Source organism: Podarcis erhardii (assembly GCF_964252035.2).
Source record: "Podarcis erhardii genome assembly, chromosome: 5".
NCBI classification, from domain to species: Eukaryota; Metazoa; Chordata; class Lepidosauria; order Squamata; family Lacertidae; genus Podarcis; species Podarcis erhardii.
Genome location: NC_138509.1, coordinates 96,709,005 through 96,732,639, shown reverse-complemented (window position 1 = coordinate 96,732,639; position 23,635 = coordinate 96,709,005). Strand labels below are relative to the sequence as shown.

General features: G+C 49.4%; 1 protein-coding gene across 1 annotated transcript in view; it reads left to right on the top strand.

Moving 5' to 3' along the window:
- LOC309342187 (alkaline phosphatase-like) overlaps positions 1–23,099 on the top strand; it is a 33,299-nt gene extending 10,200 nt beyond the window's left edge. The window contains exons 3-11 of the mRNA XM_081862545.1: positions 3,859–3,974; positions 5,664–5,838; positions 7,147–7,319; positions 8,863–8,988; positions 9,500–9,569; positions 12,264–12,398; positions 13,640–13,831; positions 20,827–20,943; positions 22,560–23,099. Of these exons, the coding sequence (XP_081718671.1) occupies positions 3,859–3,974; positions 5,664–5,838; positions 7,147–7,319; positions 8,863–8,988; positions 9,500–9,569; positions 12,264–12,398; positions 13,640–13,831; positions 20,827–20,943; positions 22,560–22,861 (1,406 nt within the window). The 3' untranslated portion in view covers positions 22,862–23,099. The remainder of the gene's footprint in view (positions 1–3,858; positions 3,975–5,663; positions 5,839–7,146; positions 7,320–8,862; positions 8,989–9,499; positions 9,570–12,263; positions 12,399–13,639; positions 13,832–20,826; positions 20,944–22,559) is intronic.
- Positions 23,100–23,635: the final 536 nt, after the last annotated feature.

The following is a 23,635-nucleotide window of genomic DNA, read 5'->3' as shown; positions in this document are numbered from 1 at the left end:
TTTGTGTGCATGCACACGAAAGCTCATACCAATAACAAACTTAGTTGGTCTCTAAGGTGCTACTGGAAGGAATTTTTTTTATTTTGTTTCGACTATGGCAAACCAACACAGCTACCTACCTGTAACTATTCCTTTCTTTGATCGCAAGGTGCAGAGAGGGCTCTGGCCCTTTCGTTGTGTAGAAGGAGGCATTTCAAAAGGTGCCGGACAAGTTAGGACAGCTGCTAAAAATCCCCCTTTCACACAACTGTTAAGTTTGCAGGAGCCACATTCTAGTTTGCATTTGCTGACCAGAAACCCTTCAGCATTTCTCTGATGATTATTATTCCATTAATAATAATTTTACTATTTATACCCTGCCCATCTGACTGGGTCGCTCCAGCCATTCTGGGCAGCCTCCAACATATATAAAAACATAACAGAACATTAAACACTAAAAAAAAAAAAAAGCTTCCCTAAACAGGACTGCCTTCAGATGGTTTGGGGGGTCAAATATCCTCCAATATTTCTCCGATGACAATAGGGAAAAGCAGGACACTCTAGGATCAAATCAGAAACCAGGACAGCTTCTGTAAATCTGGGACTGTCCCTGGAAAATAGGGACACTTGGAAGGTCTGCTGCCACCCCAATTTCTCTCTCTCTCTCTCTCTCTCTCTCTCTCTCTCTCACACACACACACACACACACACACACACACAATTCTACTATATATTCTTCAAAGTTGTTTGTCCGTTTGCTGTGCACCTGGACACTTCTTTAGCTGTTGTAACCAAACTTTGTGCAATGCTCCCTGAGTTCAAGGAGCAAGTTTCCATCTCTGTTTGGACACCGTTGGACCCTGCTTTGAGTCAAAAAGGCACTCCGAACCTTTTGCTCAGCAATAGAGCATTTGCATGCGGAAGATGCCGGGGTGGCATCTCCAGGTGGAGTTTGGAGAGACTCCCTGCCCGGAACTTTGGAGAGCTGTTGCCAGCCAGTGCAGACAACACTGAGCTAGATGGAGCAAGGGTCTGACTTGCTATAAGGCAGCCTCTTGTGTCCCTGTGATTCAAGACCCTGGCCCAGTGCTTGAGTTCCAAAGGGAGCGTTTCTTCGGTCTCTGCTCCCTCTGGCTCAGCACCGCCAGCGAAAAAGGTCCGCCTGGCAGGGGTCCAGCTGTCTCTCTCTCCTCTCTAAGGTGAGGCCCAGCCTCCCTCCTGTCGCTCTCCAGCTCCCCTTCATGAAGCTGATTTACACCCTTTGGCCGCTGCCTCTGGCGCCGTCAGAGAGCCGTCTCCGCATAACTCAACCCAGAGTTTGCGCAAAGTGGATTTTGGCAGGCGGAGGAGCAGCCGCAGACCTCGCCAAGACCCACTCATCATCATCCCTCGCAGGTGGGAGGCTCCCTGGGTCACTGCAGGCCATTGACTGCCAGGTCGTTCCGCCCTCTGGCAGCTTATCTTAGGGACTGGTGGCAGGATGGGGGAGACTCCTGGATCGGAGGAGGGAGGCGAGGAGAGCCAAGTGCTGCGGAGACCTAAAGCTCCCAGTGGCCCATGCGCTTCCGTGCAGAAGCGAAAGGCTGTGCAGAGGGCACTGATTCCTGCGCATTTCTTGTAGGGAAGCATGTAACCCCCAACTTCTTCTGCATGCCTCCAGGTTATCTGAGGCCATCACAGGAGCATCCCAAGAGGCTGGCCCCTCCAGAACCTCTTTTCCTGGGGCAGTCCTGGATTTACAGAAGCCGTCCTGGTTTCTCTTTTGATCCTGGAATGTCCCGCTTTCCCTTAGGACGTCCCTTTTCTTATCAGAGTTATGCAACCCCTGAGCCAAGGAGATAAGTAACTATGCAACCTTTAGAAGACATATGAAGGCAGCCCTGTTTAGGGAGCTTTTTAATGTGTAATGTTTTATAAGGTTTTTATATATGTTAGAAGTCGCCCAGAGTGGCAGGGGCAACACAGTCAGATGGGGGGGGGCATTATTATTATTATTATTATTATTATTATTATTATTATTCAGGACATCCCTATTTTCTTTTTTTAATTTTCTTTTTTTTAATAAAGTATTTATTAAAGTTTTCAGAAATAATACATCACAAAACAGAAAAAAACAGAAAAAACAATAATACAAAAATACAAAAATATAAAAAATAAAAACAATTTAAAAAACACACAAAGAGTTTCCATTATTTTCTTTTAACTTCTTTTCCAGACCTCCTCATACCTCCCTTTCTTATATTCCAATTTAGATTGTTTGTTCAGCAAATCCTCACCATTAGTTCTCTTACTTATTTCAAAACCTTATTTTCCATATCTCTTAAGCATTACAGCTGAAAACCACTTAATTTCTATCCAGCATCATTCTAGCATTTCTTAATTTTACAATATTTCTGCAAATAGTCTTTAAACTTATTCCAGTCTTCTTCCGCCGACTCTTTTCCCTGGTCTCGGATTCTGCCGGTCATTTCTGCCAGTCCCATATAGTCGCAGGACATCCCTATTTTCATCCGAGAGATGTTGAAGGGTATTCCCCTCTACCCATGTGGGGGTTGGTGGGTGGAGAATGAGACATTTATTGAGAAGTTTAAAAAAATAAAGTACAGATTTCAATGTCCAGCAGTTTGACAAAACTCTCAGCAACAAAAAGACACGTAGTGGATTTTCTTCAATTAAATGCAACAGCCGCAATGTTATAAGACAGTTTTTACTTGCTGGAAAAGCACAAAAGTGGAATCCACGGCCCTATAAGTTGCACGGGCTTATTATAGAGGTGCTTCCTTGTCTTAGCTCCACGTACAGTAGAAATTAATCCCTGCAATGAGGAAAAGGTACCTAAGCAGCAGTGTTATCAGAAGAGCAAAAGTAATATCACAGACACGGGCTTTGAGGAGGAACGAGGCCCTAGAGTCATCTGTCAGTGTCAGCATATTCCTTCACACGTCTTGCCAGACATCTTGACTCTTACGAGTTTCTTCACACTTACGTTTACTGCCCTGTGAGCTATCTTTCAATGTATTCAATCTGTAGGTTTATATGTCATAGCTGCCGATGTGACCCTTAGTATTTCACAAAGTGCTTCAAGGATTTCACATGTATTCTTGTAACCCTTAACACCAACCCTGTAATGTGGACCAGGATTATCCCATTGACTCCCACATTTCTGCGATTGAGGGTGTCTTGCCTAAAGTCACCTAGCGGGCTCATAGCACAGGTGAGATCTGGAAAAGGGAATTGCTGATCCTTAGCTCAGCCTCTTAGTGGCGATGCTTTGATTTAAAAATAAATAAGAAACTGAGTCTGGCTCTCAATCCATTTACCCTTGCATTTAACACAGTGCCTGGTTCTGCTAAAACCGATTCATTTTAATGCTTGGCACTCACGGCTACAAACCACATCAAAGTCACAAAAATCATAGAACTGTAGAAGTTGGAAGGGACCCCGTGGGTCATCTAGTCCAACCCCCCTGCAATGCAGGAATCTCAGCTAAATAATGGACCAGCTAGTGTCATTAATGAGGGTGAAAGTTAATGATGTGCTTCTTTCTCTTCAGAGTTATTTAACACTTTCGTGTGCTTCTGTAACAGGGGGGAATATGAAATATGTCCCTTTCTTTCTGGCAAAGGCAAAGGCCACATTCGCTCCATACATTTAAAGCACCGTAGTACCATTTTTGCGCCCTTAGCAAACTATAGCAAACTCCCAGGATCCTCTGGGAGAAACCACGACTGCTTAAACGGGTACCAAAATAGTAGGAAGTAGGCCCTGTGGAAGAATGTGACTCCTATTGATCTCTCCAAAGGGAGGCGCTGAACCTGCTCCACCCCTTTGTTTAGCCCCTTGACAACTCTTCTAATGACCCTCCTTCTGCCCTTTCAGGCATGGGGGTGCCCACCATCACAGCCGCCCGAATCTACAAGGGCCAGCTGGCAGGAGGCTCCGGGGAAGAGAGCGTGTTGGCGATGGAGAGATTCCCCTACGTCGCCTTGTCCAAGGTGGGAGCCGGTGCCAAGGAAGAGAGTGCCTCTGCACGCTGCTGCGTTCACCCTCAGCCAGTTCCCTAGGAGGGCCCACCTTGCCTATTTCCCAAGGCCTCCCTCCCATCAAGCCTTTACCTGGGATTTTCTCCCAGGTAAGTGTGCCTAGGAATTGCAGCCTTAGCTCACAGAATCATAGGGCTGCCGAGTTGGAAGGGACCCCAGGGGTCATCTAGCCCAGCCCTCTGCAATGCAGGAATCTCATCCCTGACAGATGGCCATCCAGCCTCTGCTTAAAAACCTCCAAGGTAGGAGAGCCCACCTCCTTCCAAGGTCACACCTGGAGTCTGACCCCACCCTGACCCCACCTGGAGTCCTGTGTCCAGTTCTGTGTTTTTTTTTAAAGATATTTATTAAAGTTTCAAGAGAATTACAAAAATGGAAAAAGGAAAAAGAAAACAAAAAATACAAAGTACAGAAAAAGTAAAAAAACACACAATTAAAAACATTTCAACCTTTCCGTGTCTTATCTTTCATTTACTTATTTCCCTGACCTCCTCACACCTCCCTCTTTTGTATTCTAGTTCAATATTTGTTTCAGCAAATCCTTACCCTTTTTGCATTTATCTTAATACTTTATCGTAATATATTATAACTTTACATTTTTTACATTTATAACTTTTACATTACATTTACATTTTTTACATTTTTAACTTTTACATTTTTTACATGTTAACAATCCGTTTTTACATATCTCTTAAGAACATTATTACTAAAACCACTTCATTCCAACCTCCCTCTAACATTCCTTAATTTTACAATGTTTCTGTAAATAGACTTTAAATTTCTTCCAATCTTCTTCTACCAACTCTTCTCCCTGGTCTCGGATTCTGCCAGTCATTTCCGCCAGTTCCATGTACTCCATCACCTTCATCTGCCATTCTTCCAGGGTGGGTAGATCTTGTGTCTTCCAATACTTCGCGATGAGTATTCTTGCTGCTGTTGTTGCATACATAAAGAAAGTTCTATCCTTCTTTGGCACCAATTGGCCGACCATGCCCAGGAGAAAGGCCTCTGGTTTCTTCAGAAAGTCCAGTTCTGGGCTCCACAATTTAAAGAGGATGTTGACAAGCTGGAAGGTGTGCAGAGGAGGGTGACCAAGAAGGTCAGGAAACCAAGCCTGATGAGGACCAGTTGAAGCAGCTGGGTAGGTATGTTTAGCCTGGAAAAGAGCAGACTGGGAGGAGATATGATAGTCATCTTTAAATATCTAAAGAACTGTCACATGAGAGAGGGAAGGAGCTTGTTTTCTCCTGCTCCAAAGGGTAGGACTCTGGTGGGTTTTCCTTCCTTGGCATTTTTAAAGCAGAGGTTGGATGGACATCTGCCATGTCCAATCTAGTTGAGATTCCTGCATTGCAGGGCGTGGGACTAGATGACCCTCGAGGTCCCTTCCAACTCTATGATTCTATGATCCAATGAACAGTCATGGAGCATCCTGGGAATTGTCGTTTGTTAAAGGCGCTGGCCTAATTGAGCTGCAATTCCCAGCATCCTTAACAAAGTCATATCCTCCTGGACAGCTGCTAAACATCCCTTTCCTGTAACATTTCTCAGGATGAGCTCCTGGCCCCTTGCGACACAGCCACCTGCCAATCTTGTGCCAGGCCTCCCTGAATCGCAGCATCTCTCCATTTCTATCTGCAGACGTACAATGTGGACCGGCAGGTGCCTGACAGTGCTGGAACCGCCACTGCCTACCTGTGCGGGGTGAAGGCCAATGCTAAAACCCTGGGCCTGAGTGCTCGTGCCACCTTGGGCCAATGCAACACCACCTTTGGCAACGAAGTCCACTCTGTGCTGCATCGGGCAACATTGTCAGGTAGGAGCTGAGGGAAAGAGGGAGACATTGTGGGTTGCATGGTGGGGGGGCTTTGACAAAGATCAGCCTTTCTCCAGGGCTGGAAGCTCCTTCTCCATGTAGCAGTAGTTGTTATTGTTATTGTTATTGTTATTGTTATTGTTATTGTTCTCTGCCCATCTGGGGTAAAAGAAAAGCCACTCTGGGTGGCTCCCAACAGAATATTCAAAACACCATAAAACATGGGGGAGAGAAATTTGATTTGATTCCCCAAATACAGGAACTGAAAAGCAACTACCCGCTAAAATCTGCATTTCTCTGAATTTTGCAATGTAGCTCTTCACGCAGAAAAGCGTGTATATTACTGGAAAGCAGGCATAAACTCCTCCCCGCTGGAGTGCTGGTCCAACCCGCTGCTTATTTAGCTTTCCCATTTCCACGCCTTTCCCAATGACCCTCCTATGAAGGAGACAGATGACAAGAGTCTCTTTTAAAGGCAGGTTGGGTCACACGGCAGGACTACTCCCTGCAGCTTTAAACCCCTCAAAGGTTATCTCTCCTCGGTGTCTGACTGTCAGGAGTGTGTGCAGGAGCCAGACCCTGTGACCAGTAGGGCTTTGCAGGACTGGGGCCCTCCTAAGTTTGTTCTGGAGAGGCAAGGTGTGGCCACACAGGTGAGGCCAATTGGTAACTCACAGCACCTGGTGGCAAGAGCCGGGAAGGGATATAAGGTCAGCATTTCCCTTTGGCTCTTTGCCACAGCAACACGTTTCCTGCCTTGCTGCGTTTGGCTCCTTGACCCCTTGCTTCCTGACCCTCGGACCCTTGGCTTCTTGACTCCCGGCTCTCTGACCCTCAGACTCTTGGCTTCCTGACTTCTGGACTCCCGTTCCTGCTCCCACCCCGCCATCTTGCCCCGGTCCCGACGTCCCCAGCCGGGCCTTCGATCACCTGTGAACCGGATCATGACACTGACCCAATGCATGCTGGCATGCCAATGGATACATCGCTCTTTCCAAAATGGCAGTTTAGAAGTGTAAAATTGTAGAGTTGGAAGGGACCCGTAGAGTCATCTAGTCCAACCCCCTGCAATGCAGGAATCTCAGCTACAGCATCCATGAGAGATGGCCATCCAACCTCTGCTGATCGGCTGATCCAAGGAAGGAGAGTCCACCACCTCCCGAGGGAGACGGCTCTGCTGTTGAGGTGGGGTGAAGCACAAGAGACGGCGCCCCAACCGGCAGCAGTGGGAATGGTGGGGAGGGTGGAGCCCCATTCCTATTCCCCTCTTTCCAAGCCTGCCTCCCACATGCCCTCTCCTCCTCACAGGGAAGTCTGTGGGGATCGTGACCACCACCCGTGTGCAGCATGCCTCTCCGGCTGCCGCCTATGCCCACTCGGCCAGCCGCGAGTGGTACGGCGACGTCAACATGTCGAAGGAGGCTGCCAGCCAAGGCTGCAAGGACATTGCCTACCAGCTGGTGCACAACACAGACATCAACGTGAGTGGCTGCACGTGTGTAGAGCTGCACAAGGCAGGGCTGGGAGATCCATTCAGGGGCCTGGCCGGAGCAGTGATAGAATCATAGAATTGTAGAGCTGGAAGGTGTGGGAATGTTCTGGGGTGCAGGAGAGGATATATTGACAAATTATATCCTTATCCAACTTGTGCTAACAAGTTCCCAAAATATCAGCAGAGTTTATGACATTCCCTTTTAAGTTCGCAACGGTAACGTCTGCACGGTTCGCTAGAACCTCTATAATAATTACTCTGGTAACTTCCCCTTTTGTTCCCTCTTAAAATACAAGACATGACATAGTCTTTATAAAGTATAAAAGAATTTACTCACGTTCTGTTCACAATATGATCCCAGAAGGCAGACAGCTTTAAAAAGTTTACATACACTTAGAATCTATCTTATAGGAAGATAGTCCCTTAGTCCTCTCTTGGCTGAGAGCCAAGAGGGCATGTTGCTCCTTCAGAAGATGAAGATGAGAGAGAGAGAGATGGCTGCCTGCCCTGTGCTTTTATCATTTACCTGCACAGGTGAGGCCACACCCACCTCTGGTCACATGCGGAGGAAGTCCGTCCCCAGGAAGTTTACCTGCTTGCTAGACAGACATCCCTCCCTATGTTCTAACATGTACACTCTAGGAATGTTGTCATTGACTGCTCCTGTGTTTACATCCCAGAGAAGGGACCCTAAGGGTTCATGTCATAATAATAATAATAATGATGATGATGATGATGATGATGATGAAATATACTTGGAGTCGAGAGTGGATTTCATGCTCTTTATTCATCTCATAGTGGTGAGGAGGAATAGAAGTTCCCCCAGAATGTCTGCTTTGTATACATTATTTACACAATGGGCCCCACGTGATTGGCTAATTCCGGGATTCTCCTGTAGGCCAATCAGGCTGAGGATTCACTTCCACCTGGAGCTGGATTGGGTGCTCCTGTGGACCAATCAGACTGCTGCATTCTGGATCCTATTCAACTCAGAACATAACAAATAATAATTTCTTATTTGTACCCCGCCCATCTGGCTGTGTTTCCCCAGTCACTCTGGGCAGCTTCCAACAAAGATTTAAAATACCGGTACATCAAAATGTCACACATTAAAAACATCCCTAAACAGGGCTGCCTTCTAAATGTCAGCTAGTTTTTTATCTCTTTGACATCTGATGGGAGGGCGTTCCACAGGGCAGGCGCCACCACCAAGAAGGCCCTTCTCTAACCCCCTGCAATGCGGGATGAAAATTCTGAAGAAAAATAACTCTGTGACTATGAAATGCAGTAGAGGTATGAGATGGTCAGAACCCTTCGAACTTGAAGCATGGGAAGTCCCCTTTAAAAATTTATAATTTGGCAGAATATTTGGATTATTTGATATGTATATGTATAATTTGGAATAGCTAATGTGATTTGATTGGATTGTTAGAATGGAAAATTTAATAAAAATGAATTTTTAAAAAAGAAAAAGAAAAATAACTCTGGCGAGGTGGTGATGAACAGTGACATTGCCTTCTTCACATTGGCAGGTGATTCTCGGAGGAGGGCGGAAATTCATGATGCCTAGGAACATGAGCGACCCAGAGCATCCGAAACAGAATGGGACCAGGAAGGATGGCCTGAACCTCATTGAAATGTGGTTGAGCAACAGGATGGTAATGGGAATTGGGGAAGGGCTGGGAGTCCAGCAGGATGGAGTGGGGGGCAGGGGGCAGGGGGAGAAAACCCTGGTTGTGGCTTAGAGAAAACATTTACTCCTCCTCTCCTCGAACTCTTTCCATTTCAAGCCTGTAACCAAGAACTACTGCCAGCTTTCTTCTTCCTCCCTCCCAATCTCGTTTTCCTTTTGTGCTGTTCCTTTTAGATTTTAAGCCTGAAGGCAGAATCTGTCTTATTGTTGAGCTTTGTAAGCCACTCTGGGAGCCTTTGTTGGGCTGAAGAATAGGGCAAACATGCTTTAAATGGTAATCATAACAACAATGGGAATATATCCACTTTTTGTACCTGTTTAATGCAGCCTCCCCTGTCCTCTAGATGTTCTGGACTGCAGCTCATATCAGTGGGAGTTGTAGTTCAAGACATTAAGAGGGCACCGGGTACAAGAAGGCTGGTGTAATGAATATGCTGTTGATTCCTGGCGTTTATGAACCCAATATTTATTTCTAGGGAGCTCAGTATGTCTGGAATAAAACAGGCCTGGCCTCCGTCAATGAAAACACTACCAACCATCTTATGGGTAAGAGTACTATGGGGGTTTTCTGTTTCTCTCCTACTGGTCAGAGGAAGGGGGCAAACTTTTCCTGATTCCTGACACCCCGCAAGGGAATGTGAACTGTGCAGGGAGAGATTGTGTTTGGATACAGATAAACAGCAGACAAGATGAGCCACGAAGTTGGAATCTAGACACATATTAAAAAAACACTGCGAAAATGCTTTTTAAAAAAAACGTTTTGAAAAATATATTGAAGTTGCCATTAGCTCACCATTGCCATCTAGTGTCACATTTGTATAATGCACATGAAACACACTTAAAACGTTATATTTGCAGCTGCATAGCTGAGTCCTAATTGAGTGTACTCTGCCTTTATTCAGCACATAGCTGTCAACTTTTCCCTTTTCTTGCGAGGAATCCTATTCGGAATAAGGGAATTTCCCTTTAAAAATGGGAAATGTTGACAGCTATGATTCAGCATTTTATGCCCCATTGCCCCTTAGGAACATTACTTTTCAAATGTTTTTAATATTTGATGTTTTATTATGTTTTTATATGTGCTGGAAGCCGCTCAGAGTGGCTGGGGAATCTCAGCCAGATGGGCAGGGTATACAGTCGTACCTTGTTTTGCGACTGGGATCCATTCCGGAGTCCCGGCGGCTAGCCGAAATGGACGCAGGGCAAAGCGGCGCACCTGCGCAAGCGCGTAGAGTGTTTTGCGCTTCTGCGCATGCACAAAGCATGATTTAGTGCTTCTGCGCATGCGTGAGCGGCAAACCCGGAAGTAACTCGTTCTGGTACTTCCGGGTTTGCCATGGACGTTCGCCAGAATGGACACTAGACAAGGCGGATGTTTATAGAGGTATTACTGTAAATGATAACATTATTATTATTATTATTATTATTATTATTATTATTATTATCATTATTATTACTTTAGGGTTTCACACCCCCAAAGTTATTTGTAGGAAGGAAAAGGTGAGTCATAGGAGAAATGATAGATAAAACTTTGCATGGTATGGAGAAAGTGGGGGGGGGGGAGCTTTTATCCCTTTCCCATAATATGGGGACTCTTGGACAATGAAGCTGAATGTTGGAAATAACAACAACAACAACAACAACAACAACAACAACAACAACAACAACTTGTATCCCGCCCATCTGACTGTGTTGCCCCAGCCACTCTGAGCAGCTTCCAGCACATATAAAAACATAACAAAACATTAAACATTAAAAACTTTCCTATACAGGGCTGCCTTCTGTATAGTCCTTTATCTCCTTAACATCTGATAGGAGGGCATTCTACAGGGCGGGCACCACCACCGAGAAGGCCTGGTTCCATGTAACCTCACCTCTTGCAGCGAGTGAATCGCCAGAAGGCCCTCGGAGCTGGACCTCAGTCCACAACCCATAGGGCTTGTCCACACTCCCACTTGTCCTGTGCTGAGAGCACTAAATCAAAACAAACACCAATCTGGAGAAAACCCAATTGGCATTTGCTACGATTCAGCGGTAAACAGCAGGTTTCCCTGGGGGGAAATGGTGGGACAAGCCGAATCTTGATTGAGCCCATAGTTGAACTGTGGAACTCCCTGCCACAAGATGCGGTGATGGCCGCTAACTCAGATGGTTTCAAAAGCGGATTAGTCAGATTCATGCAGGGTAAGGCTATCAATTGCTACTAGCCACAAGGGAAATGTCCAAGCCCACTGTTGGAGGCAGAATCTGCCTAAATGTCAGTAGCTGGGAATCGCAAGGGTGGAGAGAACTGCTGTTTGTGCTCAGGTCCTGCCTGCAGGCTTCCCAAAGGTGTCCTTTCATTAATTTCCCACTCAATCAACATTAAACTGAAATTTCCTCAAGGCAGGGAATCTTCTCTCTCTCTCTCTCTCTCTCTCTCTCTCTCTCTCTCTCTCTCTGCACTTGTTACTCTGCCTAATAAATTTCTCTCTGCAGCCGCCATCCCCATTAACGCCCACTCTCAAAAAAGAACAAAAAACCACAGAGCAATTTTTCCAACATAATACATGGGCAGTAGTAGCCAGGGGTGAGGAGAAGCCATGGACCATATCAAAGGGGCTGCCCCATCCCTAATGTAAAATAATAGCAATAGTATTATTATTAATATTAATAATATTAATAATTTGCATTTATTCTAAATTTATTAAATTTGCATACTACTCTCCATCTGAAAATACCAGGGTGAAGGAACCCAGGAAAGGAGTGCTAGTTTGGTCATACGACTATGGGTGTTTTGTGGGTTTTGTGGGTGTTTGGCCCTTTCATGGAGAATTTTGTGGGTGCTCAGGCAACCAGGGCCCCAGGGAGTTGGCACCTATGGTCCAGGGTGACAAATGCACTGTGTGTGTGTGTGTGTGTGTGTGTGTGTGTGTGTGTGTGTGTGTTCTTAAAACGGTGAGCAACAATCACCTTCTCCTAGCCCATGATTTGAGGGTTTCCAGGAACATTGTCTTTCACCCATCAAAACACCTGGGTACACAGGAATGTTTTCAGATTCCTCCCAAGACTCGATCATGAGAGAGACAGTTTCTTTTCACCCAGGGAAGGAATTGCACAAACGTGGAGCCACCACCGAAAAGGCCCCACCAGGAGCAAATGCCAACTGGGCCCACGCACCAATCTGAATAGCCAATGATAATGAAAATGTTCCCTCGTCTCAGTCACGGCGATGCTCACTTTCTCTGATCCAATCGCTAGGTCTCTTTGAGCCGCACGACATGGCGTATGAGCTGGATCGCGACAACAACACGGACCCCTCCATTGTGGAGATGACGGAGAAGGCTATACGGATCCTGCGCAGGAACCCCAACGGCTTCTTCCTCTTTGTGGAAGATGAGTATCCTCGTTCTCCGCTTCTCCCATCTTGAAAGGGGCAGCAGAGAACCCCGGGGATGATATGGCGACCACTGTGCTCTGTGAGGGAACCTGCACTGGCTCCCATCTGAACCGAGGAGGGACTGGCAGGCCTCATGTTGGCTAGCGCAGCGAACCTGCGCAACTCTGGCTTGCAGCTTGAGGCTGACGTGACTGGGTGGTCCTCCAAAGAAACAAAATGGTTCCCTCCGCCTAGAAAATGAGCACTTCAAGCAGTTACAGATAGGTAGCCGTGTTGGTCTGCCATAGTCAAAACAAAATAAAAAAATTCCTTCCAGTAGCACCTTAAAGACCAACTAAGTTAGTTCTTGGTATGAGCTTTCGTGTGCATGCATGCACACGAAAGCTCATACCAAGAACTAACTTAGTTGGTCTTTAAGGTGCTACTGGAAGGAATTTTTTTATTTTGTTTTCACTTCAAGCAGGTTATGCTAGAGACAGGAGCTGCCAATCTGTGGGCACTTTCTTCGAATTTTGAGAGAGTGCTAGGGCAGGCAGTCACAAAATGGCTGCCATGGAGGGCCTGTGGCATAGTATAAAGTGGCAGCTGTGAGGCAGGGCAGAACACAAGATAGCCGCCATGCAGAGCAGGTGCCATAGCACAAGATGGCCGCCATACACAGCAGGTGGCATAGCACAAGATGGCCGCCATACAGAGCAGGTGGCATAGCACAAGATGGCCGCCATACACAGCAGGTGGTATAGCACAAGATGGCCGCCATATAGAGCATGTGTCAGAACACAAGATGGCAGCCAAACAGAACAGAACATGTGGCAGAACACAAAACTAGAGAGACAACCAGCCTGGCCACCTTATGCTTACTATGGGATGTCAGATATTTCCTGCTGGTCCTGACATACAGAGTTCACACCCTGCTGCTCCTGCTGCCTAATAGCAACAGGGAACATTGTTTGGTGCCAGGAAAAATATACCACACCGTTCTCATTCCACTTCATAGGTTACCTGCACATTTTACCTCATAACTTTCTTTCTGGGAGGGCTAGAGCCTTGACGGGTGCCTTGACGGGTGCCAGGCTGCCCATGAGCCCTGGCTTGGCGACACCTGCGCTAGAACCTTTCTCCCTGACACCCTACTTTTCATGTTTGGGGGAATGTTCGGTCATGAGCCTGAAACAGTGTGGTTGGTGTCTCTTGCAGGGAGAAAAAGGTCTGGATATGTTGCCTTTTTCTCCTTTACGAGGCAGGATTGACCACGGGCATCACAAGGGCAGAGCCAAGCTGGCCCTGAGCGAGACTGTGATGATGGACCGGGCCGTGGAGAGAGCCGTGGAGCTGACCAACGCCTCAGAGACTCTCATGGTGGTCACAGCTGACCACTCGCACGTCTTCACCTTAGGCGGCAACACACCACGGGGCAACAACATCTTTGGTGAGAATAAGTTTCCAAGCTCTTTGAAGAGCGAGACTTTGCTCCCTATCTCAGAGACAAGGGGAAATGCAGAGAAGCTTTCCCACCTCTTCTGGAAGTCTTAGTCTCAAAATACTCTGAGCCACCAGGCTGAGAATTCATAGAATTCATAGAATTCAATGGATTGAGGTTGAATCCTGGCAAGACAGAAGTACTGTTCTTGGGGGACAGGGGGTGGGCTGGTGTGTGATCCTGAATGGGGTAACTGTGCCCCTGAAGAACTGGGTGCGCAGCCTGGGAGTCATTTTGGACTCACAGCTGTCCATGGAGGTGCAGGTCAATTCTGTGTCCAGGGCAGCTGTCTCCCAGCTCCATCTGGTACGCAGGATGAGACCCTCCCTGCCCGCAGACTGTCTTGCCAGAGTGGTGCATGTTCTGGTTATCTCCCGCTTGGACTACTGCCATGCGCTCTACGTGGGGCTACCTTTGAAGGTGACCGGAAGCTGCAACTAATCCAGAATGTGGCAGCTAGACTGGGAGTGGCTGCTGAGACCATATAACACCGGTCCTGAAAGATCTTCATTGGCTCCCAGTACATTTCTGAGCACAATTCAAAGTGTTGGTGCTGACCTTTAAAGCCCTAAACGGCCTTGGTCCTGTATACCTGAAGGAGTGTCTCCTCCCCCATCGTTCTGCCCGGACGCTGAGGTCCAGCCCCAAGGGCCTTCTGGCGGTTCCCTCACTGCGAGAAGTGAGGTTACAGGGAACCAGGCAGAGGGCCTTCTCGGTAGTGGCGCCCGCCCTGTGGAATGCCCTCTTAGCAGATGTCAAGGCCATAAACAACTATTTTACTTTTAAAAGACAACTGAAGGTGGCCTGGTTTAGGGAGGTTTTTATTTTTTGATGTTTTATTGTGTTTTTAATATTCGGATGGAAGCCGCCCAGAGTGGCTGGGGAAACCCAGCCAGATGGGCGGGGTATAAATAATAAATTATTATTATAGAATCGTAGAACTGTAGAGTTGGAAGGGACCCCAGGACCATCTAGTCTAACCCCCTGCAATGCAAGAATTCTCGTGGGTGTGAAGTGCACTAGGAATCACATCGCTTCTGAGAAACAGAACTGCCCTTTTTGAAACTTGAAAGCAAATTTCTAGCCCATATGATTTCCCAGGAAGGGGAAAGCATCCCAGAAGGACCCAGTTTCTGTTAAGCCTTTTCAGCTAATGACTTGGATTTTAGCACACAGATAAGAACGTAATGAAGGAGGCGAAAGACCCCTCTAGCACAATTCCCAGGGTAGTTTGAGAATCATAGAAGAGTAGGAGTCCCCAACGGTCATCTATTCCAACCCCCTGCAATGCAGGAATCTCAACTAAAGTTTCCATGACCGATGGCCATCCAACCTCCAAGGAAGGAGAGTCTGCCACCTACCATGGCAGTCTGTTCCATAGTTAAATGGCTTTTAGTGTTAAAAAATTCTTCCTGATGTTTAATCAGAATCTCCCTTCTCTAGAGCAGGAGAAAGCAATAAGCCCCTCCTCACAGGGAACTTGGGAAATTGTAGCTCTATGAGGGGGAGTAAGGGTATCCTATCAACTCCTAGCACCCTTAATGAACTACAGGTCCCAGAATTCCATGGGGGAAGCCACCATGGCTGTTTAATGTGGTTTCACTTCATTTTATATATATGTTATAAATTTGGCCTCTCCTATCCTCAGTTCTGGAAGCCTCTCCCTCTGAGGACGGAGAGTTGACTAAGATTAGCCAAACCAGGACATTTGTATTCTTTTTTGGGGGAAAAAATGGTGAGGGACAAACAGATAAATCAGGTCTTTTGGATTACAACTCCCATTAACCCCAACATCATACAGCTGTTGGTAATTGTAGTTCAAAACATCTGGAGGGCACCTGGTTTGGGGCAGGGGCTGAAATAAATGCACATATATTCATGCCTGAGACCCTACTAACAATGATTCCACTTTTCTTTAAGTGTGTCTGACTCTGGTCAGGTCAGAGCCAGCACTGAGCATTGTTAAGTTGTGGGTTGACATAGCAGACGACACAGCGATTTCTCCAAGTAGCTCTTTATTTCGTAAGCTGGAATAGAACTGACTGCAAACAGCTCAGCCGGCCTGCTTTTATAGGCAGCCGGCTGTCAACATTGTAACAACAACAGCCCAGAGTTCCCGCCTAAAATAACTGACGCGGACCTGAGGGAAAACTATCTACAGACCTGAGTGAAAACTATATACAGTATCCCCCTGCTGGCCCAGGGTGAAACTTCACTACATAACACCCCTCCCCACCGAGATAAGGCGTTAGTTACAATCGTAATGGTTTCCTTATATACAGCACTACGCGTAATGGTTCAATTAGGCACAAAAGCATATTGGTTACATTTCCCATACTTAGACCAACAGTGATACATGTCCAACAACATAGTCCTTTAAATAAGTTGGGCGCTTGGAAACTCTGCCAGACCGCCGGGGACTGGTAGCCAAGTCCGGGGGGCCACACAGTTCTTGCTGAGGCTGTGGTGCGACCCTAGGTGGCGTTGGAACCAAATCCCCTGGATCCGCTGCTGTGGGTGCAGCCTCCGCAAGTGGAGTGGTCTGAGTCTGTGGTAAGTCTGGCAGACCCTCTGAAGCGGCTTGGTTCGGCTCCACGCTGGCAGTTTGCGAGGGAGGTGTAGGTGGGGCCTCGCCATCTGTACGTGTCTCTTCTGGAGCCGCAAGCGCAGTTGGGGGCACCTCGGTAGTGTCCAAGTCCCCAACCCTGCGCCTAAGCTGGTCTATGTGCCGTCGCCACAAGCGTCCGTCTTCGAGTGCCACCTGGTACGAGCGAGGTCCAGTGACTCCCACTACTGTGGCTGGCACCCAAGGAATGTCCCCCACATAGTTCCGGGCAAAGACCTGGTTTCCTGGGACAAATGCGTTGGCACAGCCTGGGGGTTCAGCCACGGCAAAGTCCGGGTGTAGCCGGTCGAGCGGTGACCTGAGGCGGCGGCCCATAAGCAGTTCAGCAGGACTCCTCCCTGTGGCCGCATGAGGGGTGATGTGTTGCACGAACAAGTATTCGGCGACCCGCTCATGCCAGTCTCCCCGGTCCAGGCGCGCCAGTGCCTCTTTTGCCGAGCGCACCATTCTTTCCGCTTGCCCGTTGCTGGATGGATGAAAGGGTGCCGTTAGGGCATGGCGGATGCCCAGTCCCAAAAGATACCGCTCAAACGTGCCTGACGTGAACTGTGGTTCGTTGTCAGAGACAAGGACATCAGGACACCCATGCGTTGCAAACAGGCCTCGCAGCACCCAGATGACAGCTTCGGTAGTGGTGGAGGGCATCAGGGCGACCTCCAGCCATTTGGAATAGGCGTCCACCACTACCATAAAGGTCCGGCCGTGAAAGGGGCCAGCCAGATCGATGTGCACCCTCGACCAGGGTGTCTTTGGCGTCTCCCAGGTGTGTCCCTTAGCTGCCGGTGGTGCAGGCCTCGACTCTTGGCACGCTTGACAGGCGGACACCCAGGCAGTGATGGCATCGTCCATATTAGGCCACCAGACGTAACACCGAGCCAACGCCTTCATTTTGACAATTCCCGGGTGGCCAACGTGCAGAGCCTCCAGGACGCGCTGACGGAGTCCCTGGGGAATCACGACGCGGTCTCCCCACAGCAGACAGCCGCGATGAGCTGAGAGTTCATGTTGTCTGGTTGCGAAGGGCTGGAACTCCGATGCAAAAGGCCCTTGTGGCCACCCCCTCCACACCCAGTTGAGCACCCGGCTGATGGTGCGATCCTGGGCAGACGCGGAGGCCACAGTGGCAGCTGATACAGGCGCTGCCGGAAGATCCTCAATCAGAAGGAGCGATGAAGCTGGAGCCGGGTCTTCCACAAATGCTGGAAGAGGGCAACGGCTGAGGGCATCGGCATGGCCCATCGATTTCCCCGGGCGATGGATGAGCCGGTAGTGGTAGGCAGCCAGGAAAACAGTCCATCGCAGCATGCGTGGCGAGAGGACCGGTGGAGTTGGACGATCACCGGCGAGGAGGCCCAGGAGTGGCTTGTGGTCAGTGATGAGGTCAAAAGTCCTGCCATAGAGGTATTCATGGAACCTCTTCACTCCAGCCACAAGTGCCAATGCCTCCTTGTCGAGCTGGCTGTAATTCCGTTCCGTCAGAGATAGTGTCCTGGAAAAGTAGGCGAGCGGTGCTTCTCTTCCATCTGGAAAACGGTGACTAAGGACAGCACCGATGCCAAAAGGTGAGGCGTCGCAGGCAAGGACCAGCGGCCTGGATTCACTGTACTGTACCAGCACACTGTCTGATGAAAGGAGAGCCTTAACCGCGTTGAAGGCCGCCGTCTCCCGATGACCCCAGGCCCAAGGCGTCTTTGTACTAAGGAGTCGGTGAAGAGGCTCAGCCACTGTGGCTTTGTGGGGCAGGAACATGTTATAAAAGTTCAGCAGCCCCAGGAACGCCTGCAACTCCGTCTTGTTCTTTGGGGTGGGGGCCTGCTGGATAGCGCGGATCTTGGATGTGGTCGGGTGAAGGCCGGAGGCATCGGTAAGATAGCCCAGGAACTCTACCTGTGGAACGGCGATCTGGCACTTCTCCCTCTTTACCTTGAGCCCGGCCTCTTGGAACCTGGTCAGCACGGCACGGAGGCGCTCGAACAGCTGCTGGTGTGAGTCTGCAGACACCAAGACGTCATCAAAATATGGTACCACGCCCGGAAGCCCTTGCAGGAGACGCTCCATAAGGCTTTGGAAGATGCCAGGAGCCACACTCACCCCGAACTGCAACCGGCGGCAACGGAATGCCCCCCGGTGGGTGACGATCGTCTGGGCTTCAGCAGTGGCATCATCGACTGGCAGTTGTTGATAGGCTTGGGCAAGGTCCAGCTTAGCGAAGACCTTACCCTCACCCAGGGAATGCAGCAGGTGTTGGACAACAGGAACCGGATAAGCGTGCTGCTGAAGTGCCTTGTTGATCGTGCACTTGTAGTCAGCGCAGATTCTCACCGACCCATCTGGCTTGACAGGCGTGACGATGGGGGTTTCCCACTTGGCGTGGTCAACCGGCTCCAAAACTCCTTGGGCGATCAGTTTGTCCAGTTGTTCGTCCACCTTAGCCTTGAGAGCAAAGGGAACCCGGCGTGGCTTTAGCTTGATGGGGGCGACTTGTGGATCAAGGCTAAAGGAGATGGGCGTACCTGTATATTGCCCCAAGGTGCCGTCAAAAACCTCGGCAAAGTCTTTGACCAGACCCTCAGTCTCTGCGTTAGAGATGCAGTTGATGCCGGTGACTTCCAGGCCGAGGGCATCAAACCAGTCTAGCCCTAGGAGGCTTGGCCGCTGACCTTCGACCACCACCAACCGGAGCAGGCCCGAAAAATCCTTGAAGGCAATCCGGAACCGGCCAACGCCTACCACGGGAATGTCGTTTCCCTGGTAGTCTCTCAGGTGTACGTGGTGAGAGTCGAGTTGCCTTTTGGACACTCTGGGTACCAGTCTTTTGATGGTGCTCCACGACACGATGGACAGGGCAGACCCGGTGTCGATCTCCATGTCACATGGAGCTCCTTCAATGAGCACCGTGACGTTCAGCTTGCGTCGCGTAGGCGAGTCGGTTTGGCCAATCGTGGTTCCAGACGGGCAGCGGCAGTTGGTGAGAGCGAAACAACTTTCCTTGGCAGACTGGAGTGAAGGCTTGGACTTGCGAGTCGATGAAGGGGGGGTGTCAGATGGAGCCGATCGGCAGACCTTAGCGATGTGGCCCCTTCTGGAACACTTCCTACAGATGGCGTCTCTGAATCGACACTTGGCACGGGAATGGTTGCCTCCGCAGCCGGCACATTCCGGTTGGCCCTTGGACTTCTGTTGGAACTTCCTGTGCTCCCGCTTTGTCTGGTGCACGTTATCGCCTTCACTGGAGGATGCCTCATCACTGCTGGCCTCTTCATGATGCACCGGAACTGGCTCCCTAGCAAGACGTGGGCTGCTGCACTTGCGGATCTCCTGGGCGGAGCGTTCAGCAGCTTCTGAGGCCACAGCCTCCTCAATGGCTTTCTGCAGCGTGAGGTCTGGCTTGGCGAGGAGACGCCGTTGCAGATGGATGTCCCGGACCCCGCAGACGATTCGATCCATCAGGGCATCGTCTAAGTCTCGGAACTCACAGTGCATTGCAGCCTGTCGCAGGGCGGTGGTGTAGTTGTTGATTGACTCCCCCTCTGCCTGGTTCCGGTGGTAGAACGCGTGGCGGGCAGCAATCTTGGACGGCTTTGGTGCGTAGTGGTTGCGGAGCTTCTCTTGGATCGTGTCCCATGGTGTTGCCTGGACTGCTTCGGGCGCAACCAATGCTCGGGCCGTCTCAAACACCTCAGGCCCACAGAGGCTGAGGAATAGGCCCCGCTTACGATCCTTTGATACTGCTGTCAGCTCGTTGGCTTGGAGGTAGCAGTCGAACCGAGCGAGGTAGGAATCCCATGATTCAGAGGCTGGCGCAAACGGCGGTAGAGGCACAAGTGAAGCCATGATTCCGATGCCGGCGTGAAGGGCGATGGATGGAACACCGTGCTCTAGCCAGAACAGTCAGCTCTGAATTGGTTCTGTCCAGTGATTTCGCTCAGTGATTTCGCTCTGTGATTCAGCTCAGTGATTCAGCTCAGTTCAGAGGCTGGCCGCATCTGGCTGTGCTCTGATGTCCATCCATCCCATCCTCGTCGCCAGTGTTAAGTTGTGGGTTGACATAGCAGACGACACAGCGATTTCTCCAAGTAGCTCTTTATTTCGTAAGCTGGAATAGAACTGACTGCAAACAGCTCAGCCGGCCTGCTTTTATAGGCAGCCGGCTGTCAACATTGTAACAACAACAGCCCAGAGTTCCCGCCTAAAATAACTGACGCGGACCTGAGGGAAAACTATCTACAGACCTGAGTGAAAACTATATACAGTATCCCCCTGCTGGCCCAGGGTGAAACTTCACTACATAACACCCATCGTCTGTGTTTCTCCACAGGGCTGGCACCCAAGCAAGCAAAAGACAAGCGGGCATTCACCAGTATCCTCTATGGGAACGGACCTGGGTACAAGCTCAGGAATGGCAGCCGCCCAGATGTCAGCTCCGAGGCTATCGGTATGCAGAGCTTTTGGACGCGGAGCTCAGCAGAACCACCTCCGCTTATGGACTGGGGGGTTTCAAAAAGAGGGGGCGGCCTGGGAAGGGGGGTGCCGATGAAAGCAAGGGTGTGCAAAGCGGGTGTGCAAGGATAGGAAGGGCGGTAGTGTCATAGCAGGGCAGAAGCTGAAAAAGGTTCCTAGAAGTTAAGATGTGTGGGACGGGGAAGATGCAACTGGTTAACATGGGGGTGGTCTATGTGCGAGGGGGTTGCAACAAAGGAGGAGGGAGAAGTGAAAACAGGTGCAGAATAGGAGAAGCTGGGACTCTTTCTCGATTGGGAAGACAAGAAAAGGGTTTGGCAGCAAGTTGAAAATGCAGGTGAAAGCAGATTCCGCCTGCCAGTATATGCAGAGAAAACACGGATCCCACTTCTGGCACCAGAGGTTACACGCCACCCCCAATCTCTGTTGAGCAGTGCACAAGATTCCAGGGGATTCCAGGTGCCCACCCGTGGTTGTGTTTCCATTGGGAATTCAGGCACGTCAGAGACTGTAGTGTTTTAAGATATATGGTTTATTTTACACCTATATACACCTAGAAGGGGTGTGGAACATTATACCACAAGGGTGTCTCTCAATGCCCCTCTCATAGCTTCAGCAAGCTTGGGTCCAAAGCAGCAGTCAGTCATGGCTCCCGGGTCTCTCAGTGCAGCCTCTTCCACCCACGACGTTCTGCTCACGTCCTTTTTTTGTTCCCAGAAACTCCTTTAGATTTCAAAAAGGACACATTTTTCTGTGACAGAACCAGGGGGGAACGACAGTTTGTTATGCCTCAGTACCTGGCTCGCCGTTGTTCCTTAATGGCTCTGCACTTAGCTAGCCTGGTCAGGCTGGTTTGCATAAGCTAGTCCAGGGATTCCCAAACTTGGGTCTCCAGCTGTTTTTGGACTACAACACCCATCATCCCTAGCTAGCAGGACCAGTGTTATATCCGCATTTGCCAACACCATTTCTTGCATTGGCTGAGTGTGGATTCAAACATGGATCATTCTGTTGCACCTTCCCTCACATCCTGGGCCTCGGAGCCCTTCCCTCTGAGGACTGACCCACAGCCTGAGTTTCTGCAAGCAACCATCAATGTTTACTGTTTTGAATTCCATTTGCGCTGTTATTTTCCTTAGCAGGCCGTGCAAAGAATGCTTTTGATAGGGTAGGGGGCACTGGGGATGAGCTTATGCAACAGAAATTTGGGTGCCACTACAGTGGCATACCGTGGGGGTGCTGGAGGGCCGTTGCCCTGTGTGCATTTTCCAAGGGGGTGTAACCAGACACCCCCACTATAGCTCCCTCATCGAGGGAAGCTGCAGCCGGGCTGGCCTTCAGGGCTGGGGCATGGGCACGTCAGGTGCTCAGATGAATGTGCTCCATCAGCCCTGACCCCGCGAGGTGTTGCGGCCAAGGGAGCTTGTTTCTCCTTTGGCTCATGGGGATACTGCAGCGGGCTCCTTCACCCTCCATGCCCCACTCCCGATAAGCCCCATCTCAGTGCCCCCTGGGTGCCATGGGCTCACGCAGTGCCACCGAGCCACTGTCCAAAAGTCTAGACTGACCTCCTGCCTCTCGCCCATCCAGAGGACAAGGACTACCGGCAGCAGGCAGCTGTGCCCCTGGAAATCGAGACCCACGGCGGAGAGGACGTGGCCATCATGGCACAGGGACCCATGGCCCATCTCTTCCACGGCATCCAGGAGCAGAACTACATCGCCCATGTCCTGGCCTATGCAGGCTGCATCAAGCCATATGACAGGCACCCTGACTGCCCTGAGCAGGTCCGGACTGAAGGTTTTGGATCACCTGGCCTGGGTGTCTCACATCGCCCCTCCTCGCTACCCCTCTTTGCACTCTGGGCGTGCCTTTTCTTGCTGATGATTTGACACTGAAACACACACACACACACACACACACACACACTACTGGAAAGCTCATTTTCAAAAGACCTCTGGGCATCGCCTGGGAGGTCCTAGAAAATCCTTGGCTTCCCCGGACATTCCCAAAGGGACATCAGTCTCGTTCATTCGTTTGGCTTCATTGCATACAACTGTATATTAATGGATGGTAATGCTCTCCTTAGCCTCAGCTTTCAAGTAATAAAGCATGATGTTGTTTTCTTTACACCTGTAATATTATTATTATTATTATTATTATTATTATTATTATTATTATTTATTAATACCTTTATTGTCCATGTACAACCTGCGTACAAGGAAAATAACCAAGCCTCCCTCTCCCCCACACAAACGCTCAATCTCATTGCACTCTGTGTGCTTGTCGCACAACACACCAACCACTACTGCCCTTTCCTGTCAGAGTACAGTGGTACCTCTGGTTGTGAACAGGATCCGTTCCTGAGACCCGTTTGCAACCTGAAAAGAATGTAACACGTGTCTACGTGTGCGCAGGTCACAATTTGCTGCTTCTGCGCATGCGTGTGACGTTATTTTGCGTGTCTGCACATGCGCGAGCGGCGTAACCCGGAAGTAACCTGTTCCGTTACTTCCGGGTCGCCACAGGACGCAACGTGAAGCAAACGTAACATGAGGTATGACTGTATTCCCTCTGAGGATCCTTTTTCCTGTGAACACCGTGTGGGACTGTGTCTTGATTATGCAGTTCAGATCCTGAGAGCATGTACTCTTGGCTCTCCTCAG